Source organism: Neoarius graeffei, chromosome 19 (genome assembly GCF_027579695.1).
Source record: "Neoarius graeffei isolate fNeoGra1 chromosome 19, fNeoGra1.pri, whole genome shotgun sequence".
Classification (NCBI taxonomy): Eukaryota; Metazoa; Chordata; class Actinopteri; order Siluriformes; family Ariidae; genus Neoarius; species Neoarius graeffei.
Window position 1 is genome coordinate 45550510 of NC_083587.1, and position 22136 is coordinate 45572645.

Here is a 22136-nt window from a genome sequence, read left to right on the forward strand (position 1 = left end):
GAGTTTGTGTAAATTGAGTAATATAGATTTTCGTCCACACACTCATTCACATCGATGGGAAATTACAGTAATCAGTATACACTTGGAATGTTTTGGGGAGGCAGGAAGAAACTCGAGAGCCTTGAGGAAGCCCACATGAACGTGTGGAGAATATGTGAAACTCCATACGGTCAATAGCCCAAGTTTAGGATTGATGAGGAAGCACCATCATGTTGCATTTATACAGAAGCTATAAAAATTACGTTTATAAAGTGCGTACAATGAAAAGAATTGCGAGCGAATTCGTTTACTAAATTCATCAACAAAGTGTGATATCACCGTAACAACTGGAATGTTTATGTTTCTTCTAGTTTCCATTTTATTTCATTTTTAATGTTTTGGATTGAATTAATTAGCATTAATTGGCTGTCAGGAGAAGGAAAGTGGGTGTATCAGAAGAAAAAAGAGAGAGATGGAGGAAAGGAAGATGAATTCCAAAAAAAAAAAAACCAGGGATCAGAGAGCAAGAAGAGGTAGTGGGTGAGAGGGAGCAAGTAACTGAGTAACTGGACAGTTCTAAGACTAAAGGCAGAGAGAGAGAGAGAGAGAGAGAGAGAGAGAGAGAGTGTGTGTGTGTGTGTGTGTGTGTGTGTGTGTGTGTGTGTGTGTGTGTGTGCACATGTATTGAGTGCGTGGAAGAGAGAAGTGCCTGGAGTTAGCAATAATAATTTATACAAACACACCTTAATAATTCACGTTCCATTTCAATGCTGGAGGGAAGATCCAAAATTCACAGAGCATAATTAAATAGAGTAGTAGAAGAGACGAGGGAAGAGACAGGGAGAGAGGACTGAGGCAGTGAGGCAGACCAGCATTAAAGGTACCATGTCCTGATGTTTTTTCATCCACCCGAGCATTATAAAGCAACCTTTATCATATCGTGACATCCAGCGTAAGAATGAATTTCTCCAGTCATACAGGAATCGTTGCTCTGAGAATTGTTCAGATCCCAATGTAACAATATGCCTTCAATAATATTTTTTTTAATACTCCACTTTGAAATGACATGATCCTGCATTCATTTTGATCGAATGTGATTTATAATATGGATCGTCGTAATTAATTGACTCACATTTAGTAACAGTATTTACTATTTAATACATTTGCTTTAGTAATATTATTCTTTTTTAAAATGTGTACACTAAAAAGCACCTCCAAAACTATGCGTGGCTGATTGGTTAAACAGCCTCACAGTTTGGTCCTGCTTCACGGCGATGGATATACGAGAGGCTCTTTGGACGACATCTCTTTGTAATGTAGTGCTCAGTGATCTGATACTTGTCTATTGGGGGTTAGCCTTCAGCACGAATATTTAAAGATATCTATCAAATGAATTTGTTCTGAGTGTTTCAAGGAATTACTTTTTTCTGATTCAGAGAAACGGGTACTCAGTTCGCTAGCTGTGAAATAAATGTGTGTTGTGTCAAATTGTATATTACTCCTGAAATTACAGATGCGACAGTATATGATGGCTTTGTCTTAAAGGATTTGGCTTTACTACTGATCATGAGTTTAGTTGTTACATACAGTAGAGCAGCGGCTACAATTATCGACACCTTAATGATCTTTTGGCCGTTGCAAAAGGAGAAAAGACTTTCAGTACGTAAATTGTGCATGAATAGTTACTCAAACTTCCACTGGAAAAAAAATGAGTTGATTCCTGATTACTTAGCGTATCAGATCATGTGACTCCGTTCCACAATTATTGACACCTTTGTCCACAGTTATTGACACTCTTCCACAATTATCGACACCTTTGTCCACAGTTATCGACATGTTCCACAATTATCGACACCTTTGTCCACAGTTATCGACACCGTTCCACAATTATCAACACCTTTGTCCACAGTTATCAACACTTTTCCACAATTATCGACACCTTTGTCCACAGTTATTGACACTGTTCCACAATTATTGACACCTTTGTCCACAGTTATTGACACTCTTCCACAATTATCGACACCTTTGTCCACAGTTATCGACACCGTTCCACAATTATCAACACCTTTGTCCATAGTTATCGACACCGTTCCACAATTATCGACACCTTTGTCCATAGTTATCGACACCGTTCCACAATTATCGACACCTTTGTCCACAGTTATCGACACGTTCCACAATTATCGACACCTTTGTCCACAGTTATCGACACCGTTCCACAATTATCGACACCTTTGCCCATAGTTATTGACACCGTTCCACAATTATCAACATCCAGATGATTATTTATTAAAAAAATGATTGGTATGTGGTGTTAACAAAACGTAGTCTTTATTTCAAATATGTTTTACATAGACTTATATTTAGTACAAAATATCTTTTATATAAATATATGGATGTCGGTGTTTACGTAAATGAGAAAGTAATTCTAATGTTTGTAAACAAATTAACTGATAATGTTCAACCTGTGTCAGAAAATCTTTTTGTTCCACTTTCTAAGATCACATTTTGTTAATCATTCATTGATGTTTGTATTAATTTCTAGTTCTGTAGTTTACCAATAAATGTCAACAGGCAAATGACATTGTAACCGCATGAAAATCCAGGTCAAAGGTCGCATGTCATTCCTCGAACCAAAATATAAAATGCCTACTGATATTGTAATATGTGGTAGATATTTACAACAAACTGGAAAAAAATATTTTCTGAATGGAATAGAAAAATCTCAATATTTCAAGCATGTAATTTTTTATATGCTAGGAATTTAATTCTGGTCTAATTCTATTTATTTGCAATCGGATTCCAAATACTCTATAAACATTCCATTCTGTAATCTCATCTCATCTCATTATCTCTAGCCGCTTTATCCTTCTACAGGGTCGCAGGCAAGCTGGAGCCTATCCCAGCTGACTACAGGCGAAAGGCGGGGTACACCCTGGACAAGTCGCCAGGTCATCACAGGGCTGACACATAGACACAGACAACCATTCACACTCACATTCACACCTACGCTCAATTTAGAGTCACCAGTTAACCTGACCTGCATGTCTTTGGACTGTGGGGGAAACCGGAGCACCCGGAGGAAACCCACGCGGACACGGGGAGAACATGCAAACTCCGCACAGAAAGGCCCTCGCCGGCCCCGGGGCTCGAACCCAAGACCTTCTTGCTGTGAGGCGACAGCGCTAACCACTACACCACCGTGCCGCCCCATTCTGTAATGACTCAGGAAAAAAATATATTATAAATCACAGCACTTTTATTTTTTTAAAGTACTTCATCTACTTCAACAATGTTACACAAAGATCGATTCATAACAGCTGTAAATGTCCCTTAATTCCACAGGGTGTCGATAATAGTGGACACTGGTGAAAGTGATCACTATTATCGACATCTCACGTGACTTCTCGAATGCGCGTTTAGATACAAAATGGCGATTGTCTAATGAAAGAGTAAGAAACAAAGTAGGTTTCAACAAGAAGATCATGAAATATCGGTGAATTTGATTAGTAAAAACATGTCCATGATCTTTCCACCATGCTTATCTGTGATGATAACATCTGGGTTTTCCTCAAATTGCTGATCGTGCTAAAAAAAAATTCCATCTTGGGTAACGAGCTGTGTCATCAGACGACAAGATCAAAGGGCAAGGCGGGTCTACTGGTTGATTAATTAACCAATAATAATTGTTATAACTGAAACTCACCTTTGTAAAATTGTTTTTTATTGATAAATCTGAAAAGGTGTCAATAATTATGGACTGTTGATAATTGTAGCCGCCGCTCTAGTTCATGTCTGTGTGTGTGTGTGTGTGTGTGCAGGTGCAGTGGAGGCATGGACTGTAATTGTGTTAGTGACCTGCTCCTCACTCCACCTGTCCCAGCCCTCTGGACACCAGGTGAGCAAAAAATACTCTTTGATAACACTTCCATCCGTCCATCCATGATCTATACCGCTTTTCTGTCAGGGTCGTGAGGGAAGCTGGAACCAGTCCCAGCTGACTTCAGGCAAGAGGTGGGGTCGCCAATCTATCTCAGTGCTAACACAGAAACGAACAATGATTCACATTCACACTTTTGAGCAATTTAGAGTAGCCAGTTGACCTAATCTGCACATCTTTGGACTGTGGGAGGAAACCGGAGCACGCAGACGAAACCCATACAGGCATGAAGAGAACAAACAAAAAACGACATGCAAGGCCATGAGGTTCACACTTAGAACCTCTTTGCTGTGAGGTGACCGTGCTAACTACACTGCACCACCGTGCTGCTCCGCTTTGATCACACATCTCTAACTTTAAAGGGGAACTGAAGTCATTTTTAAACTTGCTTTATTTCTTAATTAACGTGTTATTCAATTACGTTTTCGGTTTTAGTAACCTTATATCATGACTCGTATTGGCAACGAATTGCAATTAAATATTATCCTTATCGGCCTATTCGGTTTTTAGCCATGTTGAATTTAGTTCATTTGTTCTACGGCAGGCGTCGCTTATCCGCACGATCTTCACGAGACTTGTGCGAGACTTCGAAACGTGAAGCATCAGCCAGGTGTCAGTGCCGCCATTTTGAAAACCGTTTTCCAAACGAAATCTTGCACAAAAACGAGTTTAAATGACAATTACTGCCTACTTTTTTCAAACTTTCCTGATTGCTATCAAAACAAACAAAACTTCCGACTTGATTACGTCAGCATTCGAAAGAGGACGCGAGTCTTTTGACAGCGTTGGCAGATGTTAGTCACTTTGATTTCCGCTGTACGTTTTACTTCCGTCCTACGATGTCTCGCACAGGTCTCAACGAATCTCGTTTACGGCCATTGCTTTGACATATGGACTGATATATTACAGAGCGTATTTCAAACACTCACTTATTATATTACAACCCCGATTCCAAAAAAGTTGGGACAAAGTACAAATTGTAAATAAAAACGGAATGCAATGATGTGGAAGTTTCAAAATTCCATATTTTATTCAGAATAGAACACAGATGACATATCAAATGTTTAAACTGAGAAAATGTATCATTTAAAGAGAAAAATTAGGTGATTTTAAATTTCATGACAACAACACATCTCAAAAAAGTTGGGACAAGGCCATGTTTACCACTGTGAGACATCCCCTTTTCTCTTTACAACAGTCTGTAAACGTCTGGGGACTGAGGAGACAAGTTGCTCAAGTTTAGGGATAGGAATGTTAACCCATTCTTGTCTAATGTAGGATTCTAGTTGCTCAACTGTCTTCGGTCTTTTTTGTCGTATCTTCCGTTTTATGATGCGCCAAATGTTTTCTATGGGTGAAAGATCTGGACTGCAGGCTGGCCAGTTCAGTACCCGGACCCTTCTTCTACGCAGCCATGATGCTGTAATTGATGCAGTATGTGGTTTGGCATTGTCATGTTGGAAAATGCAAGGTCTTCCCTGAAAGAGACGTCGTCTGGATGGGAGCATATGTTGCTCTAGAATCTGGATATACCTTTCAGCATTGATGGTGTCTTTCCAGATGTGTAAGCTGCCCATGCCACACGCACTAATGCAACCCCATACCATCAGAGATGCAGGCTTCTGAACTGAGCGCTGATAACAACTTGGGTCGTCCTTCTCCTCTTTAGTCCGAATGACACGGCGTCCCTGATTTCCATAAAGAACTTCAAATTTTGATTCGTCTGACCACAGAACAGTTTTCCACTTTGCCACAGTCCATTTTAAATGAGCCTTGGCCCAGAGAAGACGTCTGCGCTTCTGGATCATATTTAGAAACGGCTTCTTCTTTGAACTATAGAGTTTTAGCTGGCAACGGCGGATGGCACGGTGAATTGTGTTCACAGATAATGTTCTCTGGAAATATTCCTGAGCCCATTTTGTGATTTCCAATACAGAAGCATGCCTGTATGTGATGCAGTGCCGTCTAAGGGCCCGAAGATCACGGGCACCCAGTATGGTTTTCCGGCCTTGACCCTTACGCACAGAGATTCTTCCAGATTCTCTGAATCTTTTGATGATATTATGCACTGTAGATGATGATATCTTCAAACTCTTTGTAATTTTACACTGTCGAACTCCTTTCTGATATTGCTCCACTATTTGTCGGTGCAGAATTAGGGGGATTGGTGATCCTCTTCCCATCTTTACTTCTGAGAGCCGCTGCCACGCCAAGATGCTCTTTTTATACCCAGTCATGTTAATGACCTATTGCCAATTGACCTAATGAGTTGCAATTTGGTCCTCCAGCTGTTCCTTTTTTGTACCTTTAACTTTTCCAGCCTCTTATTGCCCCTGTCCCAACTTTTTTGAGATGTGTTGCTGTCATGAAATTTCAAATGAGCCAATATTTGGCATGAAATTTCAAAATGTCTCACTTTCGACATTTGATATGTTGTCTATGTTCTATTGTGAATACAATATCAGTTTTTGAGATTTGTAAATTATTGCATTCCGTTTTTATTTACGATTTGTACTTTGTCCCAACTTTTTTGGAATTGGGGTTGTATATTATATTATACTTATCGGCCTATTCATTTTTTAGCCATGTTGAATTTAGTTTGTTTGGTCCACGGCAGGCGTCGCTTATCTGAGCAATCTTCACGAGACTTGTGCGAGACTTCGAAACGTGAAGCGTCAGCCAGGTGTCAGTGCCGCCATTTTGAAAACTGTTTTCCAAATGAAATATTGCACAAAAACAACTTTAAATGATGATTACTGCCTACTTTTTTCAAACTTTCCTGATTGCTATCAAAACAAACAAAACTTCCGGCTTGATTACGTCAGCATTCGTAAGAGGGCGCGTGCATCTTTTGACAATGTTGGCAGATGTTGGTCACTTTGATTTCCGCTGTACGTTTTACTTCCTTCCTACGATGTCTCGCACAGGTCTCAACGAATCTCGTTTACGGCCATTGCTTTGACATATTACATAGCGTATTTCAAACACTCAGAATAGCGATCAAAAATGCATTCCTGTATTTAATAAAAGGAGATAAATAGAATTTTGATAATAAAAAATTTGCCTTCAGTTCTCCTTTAAAGTTATTGATGGCTAGAGTGGTCAAACCGTATATTATGGCATTACAAAAAATTGTAATTGTAATAACTGCAGGACTGAAATCAGAAACTAAAGCTGTTTTATTGCTAAATATGCATATTGTGCTTACTACCGAATGCTTGTTTTAGAGCTAAGTCTTATGGGTTTGTACCTAACTCTTATGTGCATATAACATTTCGAGAGCTCTGCCCCTTAGCAAGCATTAAAAAAGCCAACAAGTCTCATCCATGTCCTCTGCCTTTCCTTCACTTGCTTTCCTCAGGCTTTGCCTTTCCAGACTGGGCCTATAAGCCAGAGTCGAGCCCTGGCTCCAGGCAGATCCAGCTGTGGCATTTCATCCTGGAGCTGCTGCAGAAAGAGGAATACCAGGGGGTGATTGCCTGGCAGGGAGACTACGGCGAATTTGTGATCAAAGACCCGGATGAAGTGGCAAGACTCTGGGGGATTCGCAAGTGCAAGCCTCACATGAACTACGACAAGCTTAGCCGTGCACTAAGGTGGGCTTTTTCAGTGTGGAGGTTAATGTGTGTGTGTGTGTGTGTGTGTGTGTGTGTGTGTGTGTGTGTGTGTGTGTATAGAGAAGTTTGTCTTGAAACTTTCTGTACTTTGCTGAACTTTTATGACATACCTCACTGGCCACTTTAATAGGAACAACTTCATCTCTGCTCATTTATGCAAGTGTACTGAGCAGTTCAGCAACTCCTGATATTTTCATGCACAGCAGTCTGTAGAGTTTACACAGAATGGTAACAAAAAAAAACATCTAGTGAGCATGAGAAATGTATTACTGATAAGAGAGATCAGAGGAGAATGGTCAGAGGTGGGTTTCTCAAAAGCCTCTTAACACTAAGAGGGTCTTAACTTGGAGAGAGAGTGTTCATTGTGCTGCTCGCTCTACCATTTAATGATGATCTTTGTGCTACGATGCTTCTGGGAAACTCAGCACAGACTGGTTCAAGCTGAAAGAAAGTTAGTTTATGTTAATTCAAATAAAACCTTGGTGAGCCGAAAAGCATCTCAGCATGCACAACAGGCCGAATTTTTAGGCAAACTGGCTACAAGAGCAGAAGATGACATCAGGATCTGAGGCTACAGTGAGCACAGGCTCACCAAAAGTGAACAGTTTCACCATTTTACTTCCAGTTCAATAGAAAAAGAGCAAGTGATGCATTTCCATTCTTCAACTATCCAGTTTCGGTGAGCCTGTATATATTACGTCTTCCCTATACTGAAGTGTTACCAAAATATTTCTTTTGGGTTATGTTTGAGCAATTTATTGAGCAGGTTATTATTCACGATTATCTATACAAAGTTAATTATTTTTAATCATTCAAGAACTTTTTTTTTTCCCATGGATGTATAATAAGGACACACTCTCAGAAAATAAAGTACATCATTGTACCTCTAGCGGTATAATGGCTTGTCACTCGGACAGGACTCTTTAAGATACTTATTTGTTCCCTTTATATACTGCTTGGGAACATATATGTAACATTTTGGCCCTAAAAAGGTACACATATTTACCCTGACGTCCCTCGGGGGTACATTAGTGTACCGTAGATTGTACCTTAGGGAACAGAAATGGACCCCTACCGTCCCCCTATTTCTGACAGTGCAGAGCACATGAAAGCAAATCATAACTCAAGGACAAAAATTTGTTGACAGTTGTCTCCATTAGTAATAGGATATCACATCGGGAATTAGTACCAGCCAATAGACAGAATGATATCATACTGAAAAAGGGAAAAGTCTATCCTTTCATAAAAGGTGCATTTGTAATTGTATAGCAAGGCAGTAAGGATGAAGCCGAAGGTGTTTCTCAAACATTATTAGTGATAACAAGTCACCCCCCCCCCCCCCCCCCCCCCCCCCCCCCCCCCCAGTCAGATTTTTTAAAATTCATTGACTGGTTCACTAAGATTGTTCACATGACCTATGACCATTTCTGTCAGAAAGACTAGGTTTAAACCAAAGCCTATAACAGCCTGCTTGCTAGAGGCTTTAAAAATTGTAAAATAATAATAATAATAATAATAATAATCTCTCACAATCTGTATCTAAATTTCAGCATCACAGTTCAGTCATTCTTAACTTTATTAATAGCTTTATTTAAAAAAAAAAAAAAATATATATATATATATATATATATATATATATATATATATATATATATATATATATATAGTAACTGGTTTATCTTTTTATATCGTAAATTACTTTAGTTTACTTTATTAAAGGTTCTTCATGTTTATGTCTCCCTTACATAAAAGACACGCAAAGCTCTGGATGGATAGATAACTGCTTCCCTGGTTGTTTAAAAGGTTTGAGATTACTGTTCTTCATTTAAGTTCAGTATTTTGTCTCATGGGAGTCTAAGTAACTGTAAGGATAGATAGATAGATAGATAGATAGATAGATAGATAGATAGATAGATAGATAGATAGATAGATAGATAGATAGATTGATTGATTGATTGATTGATTGATTGATTGATTGATTTCCAGTTCATCTAGTCTAAAGCCATTACCAGTTTCCTTTTTCATTCACCAAGAAACAGATTTTCTCACTAGCAGCTATAATTTCTTATCAGTAATGTCTAGAAAATAGAACTGTTCATTCTGTCATTTCTATTCATTCAGTCTCTGCAAAACTGGATATGTCTAGAACAGGTAACAGCTATTATTAAAGCTGTACTGCCTTTCAAATTTTTCAAGTGTTGGTCATAAAAATAATTTTCCCTAACACCCAATTATTTTTGTTTAGTGGATCGAAAGCTACTGAATTCAAATCACAGACTTCCAATTTTATTAGTTTTTTTTTAAATAGAACAATTAATGAATTTAGGGCCACGTGGCCCTAAATTCTCTGCTTTTTTTTTTTGCTTCACCGTGACACAAAACAAGATATTACGTCATGCCTGACGTGGTGGGCTTTCCCTGTTCACGCAAGGCATTGTGGGATACAAATTTGAAACAGGAAAGAACAATGGAGGACATGAATGAAACGTGAAAGACCGACTACAGTAACGGAAAGTGAGAAGAAAAGACGTTATGTTGCGAAGGAAAGGAAACGCAGGACCAAACTAATAAATATCGGCGGTCAGCGAGCACCTCGGTGTGATCAGCTGTTCAGTTAGCGACAGAATGATGGAACTGTCAGTGCACGGTCAAGGTAAACCTGCGTATGCGCTCATGGACTTCCTCTGTCTGCTTAACTGTGCGAAGCGAGCGATTTCATGCACATTATTTGCTCGGGAATCCACTCAAATTAAATAACTTCCCAGCCACAGAATGGCCTGTTTTTTTTAGATATTACAGAAATAAACATATATCCCAAGGACCAAATTTTAGAGGGAACTAAATTTCACCGATTTTATGAAATCGAAAGGCCGTCTACTTTTAAGATACTCGTAGTAAAATGTGATTTTAAAAAACGACAACAAATACCCAACTTAAGGTCATGTTTGGTGAAAACAAATGTAACAGGAAGTTCAGAAATTGATTTAAAATGTTTACTCTGTTAATGGAATGTAAATCCCAAACCCAAATGACAGCCATCACTAAATTTAAAGCACACAATGACTTTACATGTGACGTAACAAGGCACTACAGTGTAAGGGTTTAATTTTGGCAAACTGCTACAATATTTTAATCACATTATTAAGAATGTTGCTCTCCTTAATTTGAGCTTATCTTACATTTACAGCACTACACATTTACAGGACACTGGAATAAGCATTTTGCTATTCTTTATGTATCGAAAAAAGTCTTTGCTTGGATATTTCTTTTCACATTTGCTCCTTTCCAAAAAAATGCATTGATTTTTAAATAGCTTTGGAAAAAAAATTTGTCGAAGGAATAAGCAGTGTGTCCGATTGAGCCTTATAGTGTGTATTATTTGTTCTGCAACTTTTGATGGGCTTGGAGCATGAATTATGAAGTATTTTGCATATCAAACCAACCCCAATCTTTTTTCTTGCACGTTTAAATTGTTTCTCAGACAATTCCATCGTTCAGCCTTCTTTCTTCCCAGTCGCTCCCCCCTAAACCCCCACTCACTCCCTCACTCCCTCCCTCCGCTCTGTCTTTAATAGACACTGTCATGGCTGCTAATTGTTATGAATTGGTGCAGGCCATAATTGGCCTTTTTGATTAGCCTATTCTAATTGCTCAATTAAGGGACAGTGCTCAATTGCCATGCAAGCAAAGCGTACAAATCACTGGTGTGGCAGGTTGCATTATGTGCACTTGTGTAGCCTACTGAGCTGAATAGAAGAAGCCCAACCATAAACTGCTTTGAAATTTAGCAAAGGGGAATCGCAGCGAGAGATAGCTGAAACCAAAGATAGGAACCTTTTTTTTTTGTAATATGCTGAATACACAACCTGAATATACCTTAATATATTATTCTAAATATATATATATATATATATATATATATATATATATATATATATATATATATATATATATATATATATATATATATATATTGCTTTTATGATCTTTTGCAGAAAGTTGCATCACGGTATTTTAGAACTAAAGTTTTCATATCAGTACAGTGGGAAGAAAACCAGCAGCGCACATTTAATGGATGTTACTACACTTGCTGTCACTTAGACTTTACTTAAAATGATTATAATATAACATTTATATTTTCCAGGAAAATGGTTAAGTACTGTATGTTTAAAAATCTCCATCCATTGAAACAAACAGGATTTTGAAAGTCTTACATAATTTTAGATATAATATTAGTCATGTGTGGCAACAATTAACCCATTCCTCATATGTTCTGTTATGGGTGGCACGGTGGTGTAGTGGTTAGCGCTGTCGCCTCACAGCAAGAAGGTCCTGGGTTCGAGCCCAGCGGCCGGCGAGAGCCTTTCTGTGCGGAGTTTGCATGTTCTCCCCGTGTCTGCGTGGGTTTCCTCCGGGTGCTCCGGTTTCCCCTACATTCCAAAGACATGCGGGTTAGGCTAATTGGTGGCTCTAAATTGACCGTAGGTGTGAATGGTTGTTTGTCTATGTGTCAGCCCTGCGACGCCCTGGCGACTTGTCCAGGGTGTACCCCGCCTCTCGTCCATAGTCAGCTGGGATAGGCTCCAGCTTGCCTGCAACCCTGTAGAACAGGATAAGCGGCTACAGATACAGTGTTCTGTTATTTCCTCCCTTTTAATCAATAGCAATTTCCAAGGAATAGTACATTAATAGTACATTAAGTTTTGCCTTCACATACCAAACAGACCACAGTATGCTTAGATTGTAAAGAAAACATTTAATTCTAGGCTCATTGTTTCACTTTATTATTATTATTATTATTATTATTATTATTACTAGTAATAGTAGTAGTAGTAGTAGTACAGGGTGTTTCAAAAAATTTTGATATTAATTGAGATGTAAATATCCCAGAAACTACATAGTCCAGGCAAATGAAACTGAACAAGCTTAAATGTTGAGCAATATAAGATTTATTCCTCAAAATTTGAATGAGAAATTCAAAGGTATGTGGATTCCATGAACGATTTCACAAATTTTCAATATCCGCGCCGCCTGAGACACAGACACACAGACATACAGACAGCCTTCCTCTTTGAACTTTTAGTGCCGTGTCCAAATCTGCATTGCAGTTGGTGCATTTTTAGAGAATTCTCTCATAAATGCACACTGCACTTGTTGGACTGTGTCCGAGCGTACTCAAACACACAAAACGCCTTTTCTTTCCCAGTGAATGGTATTTCTATACCTAAAAAGATAAAAACAAAAAACATTAAACATAAAATTTGGCCTGTTTCCATACAGTACATGCTGTTAAAATTTGAAGTCAATTGAACAAGAATTGGCGAGGTTATTAGATTGTGAAATTATATCAAATCTTTTGAAACACCCTGTATTTTCTGCTTTTTTACTCTGCCGTATAATAAAGTTTACAGTCTTCTACATTTTGCAATTTTTATATTTTGTTCTATCTCACCAACCCTCTTCTCCTTTTCTCCTGATTCGTATCTCTCTTAATTCTGTACTCTACTTACTCTCTGTCATGCTCCAGGTACTACTACAACAAGCGCATTTTGCACAAAACTAAAGGAAAGCGGTTCACCTACAAATTTAACTTCAGTAAGGTGGTTCTGGTAAACTACCCACTGTTAGACATGGCCAGCTCTCCTTTCCTGCTCGCCCAGAACCACTTCAATGGAGGGGCAGCTACAGCAGACTGCAGCCCCGTGACCCCAGAGGTGTGTAAGCATTCGTGAATTACCTAAAATTAAACCTATACTTCACTGTATGCCAGAAATAAATACAGTACCAGTCAAAAGTTTGGACACTTACTAATTCATAGGTTTTTCTGTATTTTGACTATTTTCTACATTGTAGAACGATACTGAGGACATCAAAACTATGAAGTAACATCTGGAACATATATGGAATTATGTGCTAAACAAAACAGTGTTAAAAAAATAAACGTTTCATATTTTAGCTTGGGCGGCACGGTGGTGTAGTGGTTAGCGCTGTCGCCTCACAGCAAGAAGGTCCTGGGTTCGAGCCCCAGGGCTGGCGAGGGCCTTTCTGTGTGGAGTTTGCATGTTCTCCCCGTGTCCGCGTGGGTTTCCTCCGGGTGCTCCGGTTTCCCCCACAGTCCAAAGACATGCAGGTTAGGTTAACTGGTGACTCTAAATTGACCGTAGGTGTGAATGTGAGTGTGAATGGTTGTCTGTGTCTATGTGTCAGCCCTGTGATGACCTGGCGACTTGTCCAGGGTGTACCCCGCCTTTCGCCCGTAGTCAGCTGGGATAGGCTCCAGCTTGCCTGCGACCCTGTAGAAGGATAAAGCGGCTAGAGATAATGAGATGAGATGAGATGAGATATTTTAGCTTCTTCAAAGTAGCCAGTATTTACCTTAATGATGCTTTACACACTATTGGCATTATCTTAACCAGCTTCATGAGGTTGTCACCTGGAATGCTTTTCAATTAACCGGTGTGCCTCGTCAAAAGTTAATTAGTGCAGTTTCTTGCCTTCTTAATGTGTTTGAGATCAAACAGTAAATAGTAAATAATAAACATACAGCAAATAGTCCTATTCCACACCACAATCCATATTATATCAAGAACCGCTCAACGAAGTAAAGAGAAACGACATCCATCATTACTTTGACATGAAGTGTATTTTAATTAAGAAAAATAAAGAAAACTATTGAATTCGAAGATGTGTCCAAACATTTAACATGTGAATGGGAATTTAATCAAGGTGCAATTGTTATCCATTTGCTATACTTGGACCGACATGTGTTTGCAGGTTATAATTCAAATGCATGTATACGGCGTACATGTACATTCTACATGTAGTTCAGCATTGGGGTTCACAATTGTTCTAGAAAATAAAACCAAACTCTTATAGGGTTGCTTTATTTTTCTGATAATCATCAGTAATTCATTATAACCATATGTTGAGTCACTGAACATCCAAAAAAAAAAATACTTAGGAACTTATTAGAAACTCAGCACACCATCAAACGGATTTGCAAATAGAATCAGTCAAATATAAGGTTGAAGTAATTGGGTTATAATGAGCTTAGAGCGAGGCATGTGAGTGGCTAGACTGGTGACGCCAAACACTGATAGCAGGCGCACTGACCAGAAATACTGATATCAACCTATCAGAATTTTACATAGATAAACCATTAGAAATGCAGGTGGTTTAAATTTTTAACGTCAAATTGACTCGAAATTATGTTCTGTCATGATTCATCAACTAAGTCATATTATGAGACTGTATCCAGTCATGTAATTTACAGCTAACAGTTTTTGACTTGGGACATTGTGTGAAAGTTGTATAGAAAATGGAGTCAGAAAGAGAAAAAGAATAAAGGTGTGGGGGGAGGGGGGTTACTGAAGTAAGGTGAAGGAGAAAGACGAGAGAAAAGTCAAAGTGGGAGTTAAGTGGCCTTAAAACCAAAGAAGATATTATCCCCACATCTCATTTTCACCTTGGCTGGTGTATTCATTGTTGGTATTGATCTAAAAAAAAAAAAAAGGCATATAAGAAATTAAAGAAGAAAGAGAATATTAGGTCGGTTCACCAGTGAATACGGGATAGTCTTTCAGAAGCGAGAAGTGACATATTTTTGATCACTGGATGGTGATGTTGAAAAAAGTGAGAGTGAGAGAGAGAGAGAGAAAGAGAGAGAGCGCTAGAAGTGTAGAAAAGTAATGAAGATAAGAACTCATAAGAACTCTTCTACGTTTGGTTTCTTCCTTTTCTTTTTTCCTTGCTTTCCTTCATCTGTTCTCACACGTCCTTTTTGGTCATTCCTCTTTACGTTTAACCTCTCAGGCCTTGCAGTCTTTATTCCCTCGGTTGCCTGATTCTGGCCGTGGAACTGCTCTGTTTGACCGACCCACAGGAGCCCCAGAGGGTGATAAGCTCAGATTGGACACTTTTCCATTCCTTGGTTCAGGTGAGTGAAAAATACCCAAGAAAAAATCTGATGGACAGTGGAGAGAAGAGTGGGATAGACTAGAATAGTTTTATACACTCTGAAGCCTGTATAATTTTATTTTTATATATATATATATATATATATATATATATATATATATATATATATATATATATATATATGAGTGATTCCACGCTTATGGGTACTGAAATGGGGACATGAACTTATTTTTAAAAATTCACCTAAAACCATTTCTTTTTTTTACCATCAGGTCACAAAACATGTAATCTTTAATGAATGATATGTTAAAAGATAACTTTAATTTTCTGAGATGTAATAAAAACATATTTATATGCCAAAGTCAGAACGTAACAGAAGTGTTGTGGACATATATATTCTCAATTTTAACAATGTAGAATTACTTTTTGAAACATAGGAAGGTGATGTTTTAGCAAATATAATTAATAAACATGTGTAGTAGAATAAACATACACATTCTTTCAATAAGATTAACATGGTCTATAGCTAGATTGTAATTAATTTGTAACAGACGCGAGATGGACAATCGTAACAGAAGTAATGTAACAGACATCATTTTGGAACTCATAGGCTTGACTTTGGCATATAAATGTGTTTTTATTACATCTCAGAAAATTAAAGTTATCTTTTAACATATCATTCATTAAAGATTACATGTTTTGTGACCTGATGGTAAAAAAAGAAATGGTTTTAGGTGAATAAGTTCATGTCCCCATTTCAGTGCCCATAAGCGTGGAATCACTCATATATATATATATAATGTTTTGTAATTAGTTAATGCATTTCTTGCAGTTTTACAATCCCTAATAACATTTCATAGATTATTATTATTATTATTATTATTATTATTATTATTATTATTATTACTAATAGGCTTAATTTATATTGTGCCTTTCTCAAACCCAAGGTCACTTTGCAGTTTAGGAGGAGAAAAAAAAGTACCAGTATATCTGTATTCATGTACACATCCCCTTATGAAATATACAATATCTATAATACAATTAAATTAAAATTAAAATCAAGTTTAAATTATTTTCCCATTTATAATTATGAGTAACTTCATATATCACATGGTATTCAGTTATTGCATTATAAATATCATTAAAAGAATATGAATTCTTATAAGTATTATGTTAATATTGTGTTAATTATAGTACTTCTACAGAACATTTATAAAATGCTTACAAAGCACAAACAGCAAAGTAATAGAAAATAATTATAAGTGCAAAAAAAAAATCTTCTTTGGGCCAAAATATATCTCTCTTTTTGTCTTCATAATGACTGTCAGATTTTTTCCTGTCAGTTTTTGATACTTAAAGGGAAGTAATTATGAAAGGGGGAAAAAACCTGAAAACAAAAGAAAATTATAGCTGAAGAATCAGAAAGGTCAGATTAAAATGAGCTTCTTCAAATCACGCTCAAATAACAGCGATGGTCGTCGGTTTGATCAAAGGTTTTTGCCATTCCTGTATGCTTCGAGGCGAGACGTTCTGCATGTCCGATCTCCTCCTTCTCTCCGCTTGCTCTAATTTATACACATTTGATTTAAAAAAAAAACTTTTGAGATGAAACATGCTGGACATCTTATATAAGCTGTAGATTGATATTGTGATCTGATTGATCACAGAGTTGTGGCCTTGGAAAGCATCATACAGCGGACATACGGTATCATACCAACACATACTGGCTCACATGTTACTCTGACCATCCTTAGAACAAATTTCATCCTTTATAACCATAAATGCATTTAATTAAAATGAGCAATAACATCATAGAGTAACTTAATTCATTATCAACTCAAATAATTGATTATAATAGATAATGATTCTTATTGAATAACAATTTGAATTACTGATTTCTCAGAAATCAAGATTATATACTGTAAGCACAGATATAAAGTTTCACATTGACGTAATAGAATTGTTTATCTTTTAAATATATGGCTTTGGAATGAACTGAAAAAAAGTGAAGGGATTTTGCCTTTTTCATGAAGCTCGTGTCCTCACTGACCTGACAACCTGACGCAAAGTGTAAAGGAATTTCATTAGACAAGTTTCAGAAATGCTCCCACCGCAAACCCGACTTCACATTCTAGCCTGCAACTTTTCATACAATACGGCTTGTGCAATTTTTTATGTTGTTCTGTGAGGTGTGGAAATCAATTATGGAAGTACAAGAACTAAATATCTCAAATAAGTATCTGCGCTGGATGAGGAGCTCCTGTCTTATGTTTCAGTCATTAAGTAGAATCGTATCCTGAGTCAATCCAAGGCATTCGTTTGTCATGATAATGTTAGTTTGCATTTGCATTTTAGTAGACGCATTTGAATTTCAAAGGATATATTTCAGCATATCCTCTGCGAGAGGTCATAAAACTCTGTGTGTGTGTGTGTGTGTGTGTGTGTGTGTGTGTGTGTGTGTGTGTGTGTGTGTATATATACACGCCTTTGTCTCTTGTCCATACGTGCTTTAAAGTATCAGTGCATCAGAATGTGTGTGTTGGTGTGAAACACGTGTGTGTTTTTGTGTGTATGTGTACATACATCTCCACCCCAACTCTACCCCCCCCTTCTTTGTTTGTCCTCAGGTCCTATTCCTTCCTCCTCCCCTTTTTACCCTGATCTCTTTCCCATGTGTCTTCCCTGTCCTAATCCCTTCCCAGGCAGGAAGGTCCTAATTGAGGGTGCAGGCTTCAGTTTGTGGCCTGTGGGCGTCCATTACTGTGTTTTCATAAGCAAGCGAGGCCTGCCTGACTGATTCAATATTCATGTGTCTGCAAGCTACTCCTGGCCCAGAACACAGAGAGACTCTAGCACTGTCAAATTAGGCCTGCATAGCAAATAACAGGAGAGAGAGAGAGATGTGGTGTGTTAAGTTTATGGTCGAGGTTGTTGAAGTGTAAAAATTCCTTGCTCGTGTAAAGTCTATAAAAATGCTAGAAGTTGAAATAGAGCTTTATTTTGTACTTAGATTGAAGTACCACACCACACACTCTCAAATGTCTGAGAAAGTACAAGAAAACACCAAAAATCGGACTAATACTACAGCTCAAACCAAACACCGAATTTGGTTATCAGTGGTATTTAAATAAAATGGCTGACTTTTTTACATGGTATATCACTCGTCTTCGACTCGTTCAGTATCATTCTAGCCGACTGGAATATATCTGATATACCATGAAAAAAGACAGCCAATATTATTATTATTATTATTATTATTATTATTATTATTATTATTATACACACTCTCTTTTCCAGTTTTTCGATGTCCGTTGGTATGTTTTTCTCTTGTAAAAATACGTGAAGGATATATAATGAAGTTTTTGTCACCATTCGGGTGTTCTCTTTCCCTGTGAACAAAGAAATGCTTCTGTGCATGCGGAGCAGAAAACTCTCACTGAATATTCACATGAGCTCTGATGTGTGACGTCATGTCTTGACAACCATGCAATATCGCAAATCATATTCAACGCTCATTCTCCATTGGGTAGAGGATAAGGATAAGTGATATGCTAACAATATTGCATGCTATCGAACCAAATGAATGGAACCTGCTAGAAGGGAATAGAATACGTGTTTTTATTCCGTGGAAAAAGTGTCCTGTATGTATAATAATAGTGCATATTAGTGGTACATTAGGCCCCAAATGTGTTAAGTTACCCTGTGACAAAACATGAGTAGTAGTGTGAAAACACGCACTCAGAAGTCAGGAAGGGTGTGAGGATGAGGAAGGTGTACAAACAACAGGAGGGTGTGAGGAAAACGTGGAGGAAGGAAACAGAAGGTTTTGCCAGCATGAAGTAATTTATCCATGTGTTTTAATTAATGCCGCTGTGTAGATTCTTTCCCAACCTTTCGGTTGGAAGGTTTTCTTCGAAAATGATTTTTTTTCTTTCATTTACATATTTTGGAACAATGTTTGTTAAGTGTTAACCTTGCTTAACCCCACTTCACCTCATCTCTTTCCCCAACAGGAGCCCCCTGCTACTCCAAACCTCCATCCATGTTGGGTCCTTACCCCCGTAACCCTGCCTTTGACTACTCTTGGGGCTTCAACCCATATCTCCCTGGGGCTTTATCCCTCAACAACTGCCCTAAACTGCCCCCAGGCTCGATCTACCCCTCACACTTCTATCCAAATCCACTTCAGTCTGGCTTGGCACAGCTCTCTCATCCGTTTTCCTCACTCCTGCCTCCTGGGGACACAGCAGGAACAGAACGGGCTCAAACTGGAGGAGCCAACGGCTCAGTGGGTGGTCAGGCACCACGACTCTGCATCCCGTCATACCCGAGTAGTTTACTTCAAGGCCGAACTGAGCTGGGTATTTTGGGTCCTGGCATGGGTGAGAGGGAAAGAGGAGAGAACACTAACATTACAGGGGTAGGTGGAGGTGGGATTGGGGTGGGATTAGGTTTAGGCTTGGGATCACTGGGGTTGGGAAGTGGAGGAGGCATCCAGAATCCATCAGATCGTCGCGCAGGAATGAAACAGGATCCAGGGTCAGATTCTGAGTTGGAAATCACAGACCTGAGTGACTGCAGCTCGGAGAACGAAAACGAGCCAGATTTCCATGCCAGCCACGGGAAGGAGAATAGGATGGGAGGCCGACCTCACATTCCCGAAGCCAAGACCGCAGGTCTGGGTGGAACCTTACCTCAGCTCTCTTCTCTTCCTCCTTCTATATCCCCCCATCCTCTCAAAAGTCTGGTACCCCTGACTCCTCCACCACCATCTCTTCCTACATCTCTCTCGCCGTCCCTCATCCTGGTTGAGCAGCACAGAGAAACAGAGACTCTCAAACTTACTCATAGTTAAGATGCTTTGTTCAGATGCTGGTTATATTGAGCACTCTCTCCCTCTATCTCTTTGTCAATATACGGTATATTCTCACCTTCTAAATGTATACTTTAATTTTATTTCATTTTACTCTGGATGATCATAACACATTTTTAGTTTTTTTGTTATTTTCTGCTTCACTTATTTTTTGTTTGTTTGTTTGGACAATTAATTTTAATTTTTAAATTAGAAAAGCCATTTAAGTTGAACAAAAACCTTTAATAAATATCCGTTTCCTTTTTCTGACACTACAATAAATATTTATCTAAATATTTAGTTTATAAGTATTTAAATATATATTTCACTGCCTGAAATTGAAAAAAAAAACAATAAACCTTTCCTGAACATGTGTTGAAATACCGAGAACTGTCAGTTAACTGCATTATTTTTGCCCTGATTTCAATAAGAATGAATGAATGAATCACAGATATAAATTATCTTTGAGAGATTATGTCAAAAAAATTGTCTCTCAAATTTTATTCTCGCAAAAAAAAAAAATCAACAACAACACAAAGATCATTTGTAAATTCATTGTAAATGTGAATAGATAAATATTGGCTCATAAACTTATAAAATAATGTTTATAAATATTTAATTTTCCGTATATTTCTAATCGCTCTAAAACCATTGTGGCAGAATATAAAATATGATCATTTTTGTTTTGTTAGAGCATATTATAGTATTAATTAATAATGAATTTATTCTCCTTTAATTTCACATGCACATGTTCAACCCTTCTGGGTAATTCGACTGCTGAAAGTACATAAACTGCTTTATGTACATAAATATATAAATTTTACAATGATCATTAAGCTTAAGCTCTGCGGCACAATATTCACGCAACGTAATGCAAAGCTGATTGCGATTGTAGAAACTGTGTAAAACAATCTGAATGGCAATTCAGCTGTGTTGCGATAAAGCCCTTAATTGCATTTGTTTGTGCTGTGCTTGACAGCTTGCAATAGAAACACTATCAAACACAGACACCCAGTGGTGAGATGTGATTTCTCCAGATAAGGTGATTGTATATGAATGTAATTTTACAAATTTGTCTTTTCAAGGAATGATATCTGCCCCCAAATATCTGTGTGATTTTATCTATTTGTTCCCTTGTACATTTGTCATGTTCATGCAGTGCTAAAATGTCTTATTTTAAATAGCTATATGTTATGTTCTATGCGCTATAAAAAAAAATCAAGAGATTGAGAAAGAAAGTGCTTAAATTTGCATCTATATATTTTATTATTGTATATAAAACATTTAATTTGTATTATTACTATTATATAAGATTGATGTACTGGTGGGATTTAATTATGTATTTAAATGATAATGGATGCTGGGGACAAGTGTAGTTGCATAAGAACCATTAAAAAAAAAAGCACTTGTTCGCATATCCTTTGGTTTATATGCGAACAGAGATGAGAAAAATATAAAGTATAACACATCTCAACTCCCACTAGTGATACTCCAGTCATTTTTGCAGAAATCTGAGAATGACTCTATAGAAGAAGGTTAGTATTCCATGAGTACTTTTTAATAGTTTATATTCACCAAGTAATAGTTTGCAGTAATGTTAGTAATATTGGGGTTTTGCACTTTTTTTGGGAGAAATATTTTGACTAATGTTTATTTGTATTGATAGTTGCAGATGAAAATCGGTAATTAAACCTTTTGATTGTCAACGCATTGAATGGCAGAAAATGATTAGCTTAAGCAGACGACGCAATATGTAAAAAGAATAGACCATGAAGTCACTGCAAAAGTTTTCTCAGAAGAAAAAACTCAACAATATATCCATAGTTTACAT

At 37.6% G+C, this 22136-nt stretch overlaps 1 protein-coding gene across 1 annotated transcript; it reads left to right on the forward strand.

Moving 5' to 3' along the window:
• Positions 1–3813: 3813 nt before the first annotated feature.
• erfl1 (Ets2 repressor factor like 1) lies at positions 3814–20308 on the forward strand. The gene is made up of 5 exons (XM_060900922.1): positions 3814–3877; positions 7281–7515; positions 13064–13250; positions 15349–15472; positions 19467–20308. Exons 1-5 carry the CDS (start codon positions 3814–3816, stop codon positions 20306–20308), a joined length of 1452 nt encoding a protein of 483 aa, XP_060756905.1.
• Positions 20309–22136: the final 1828 nt, after the last annotated feature.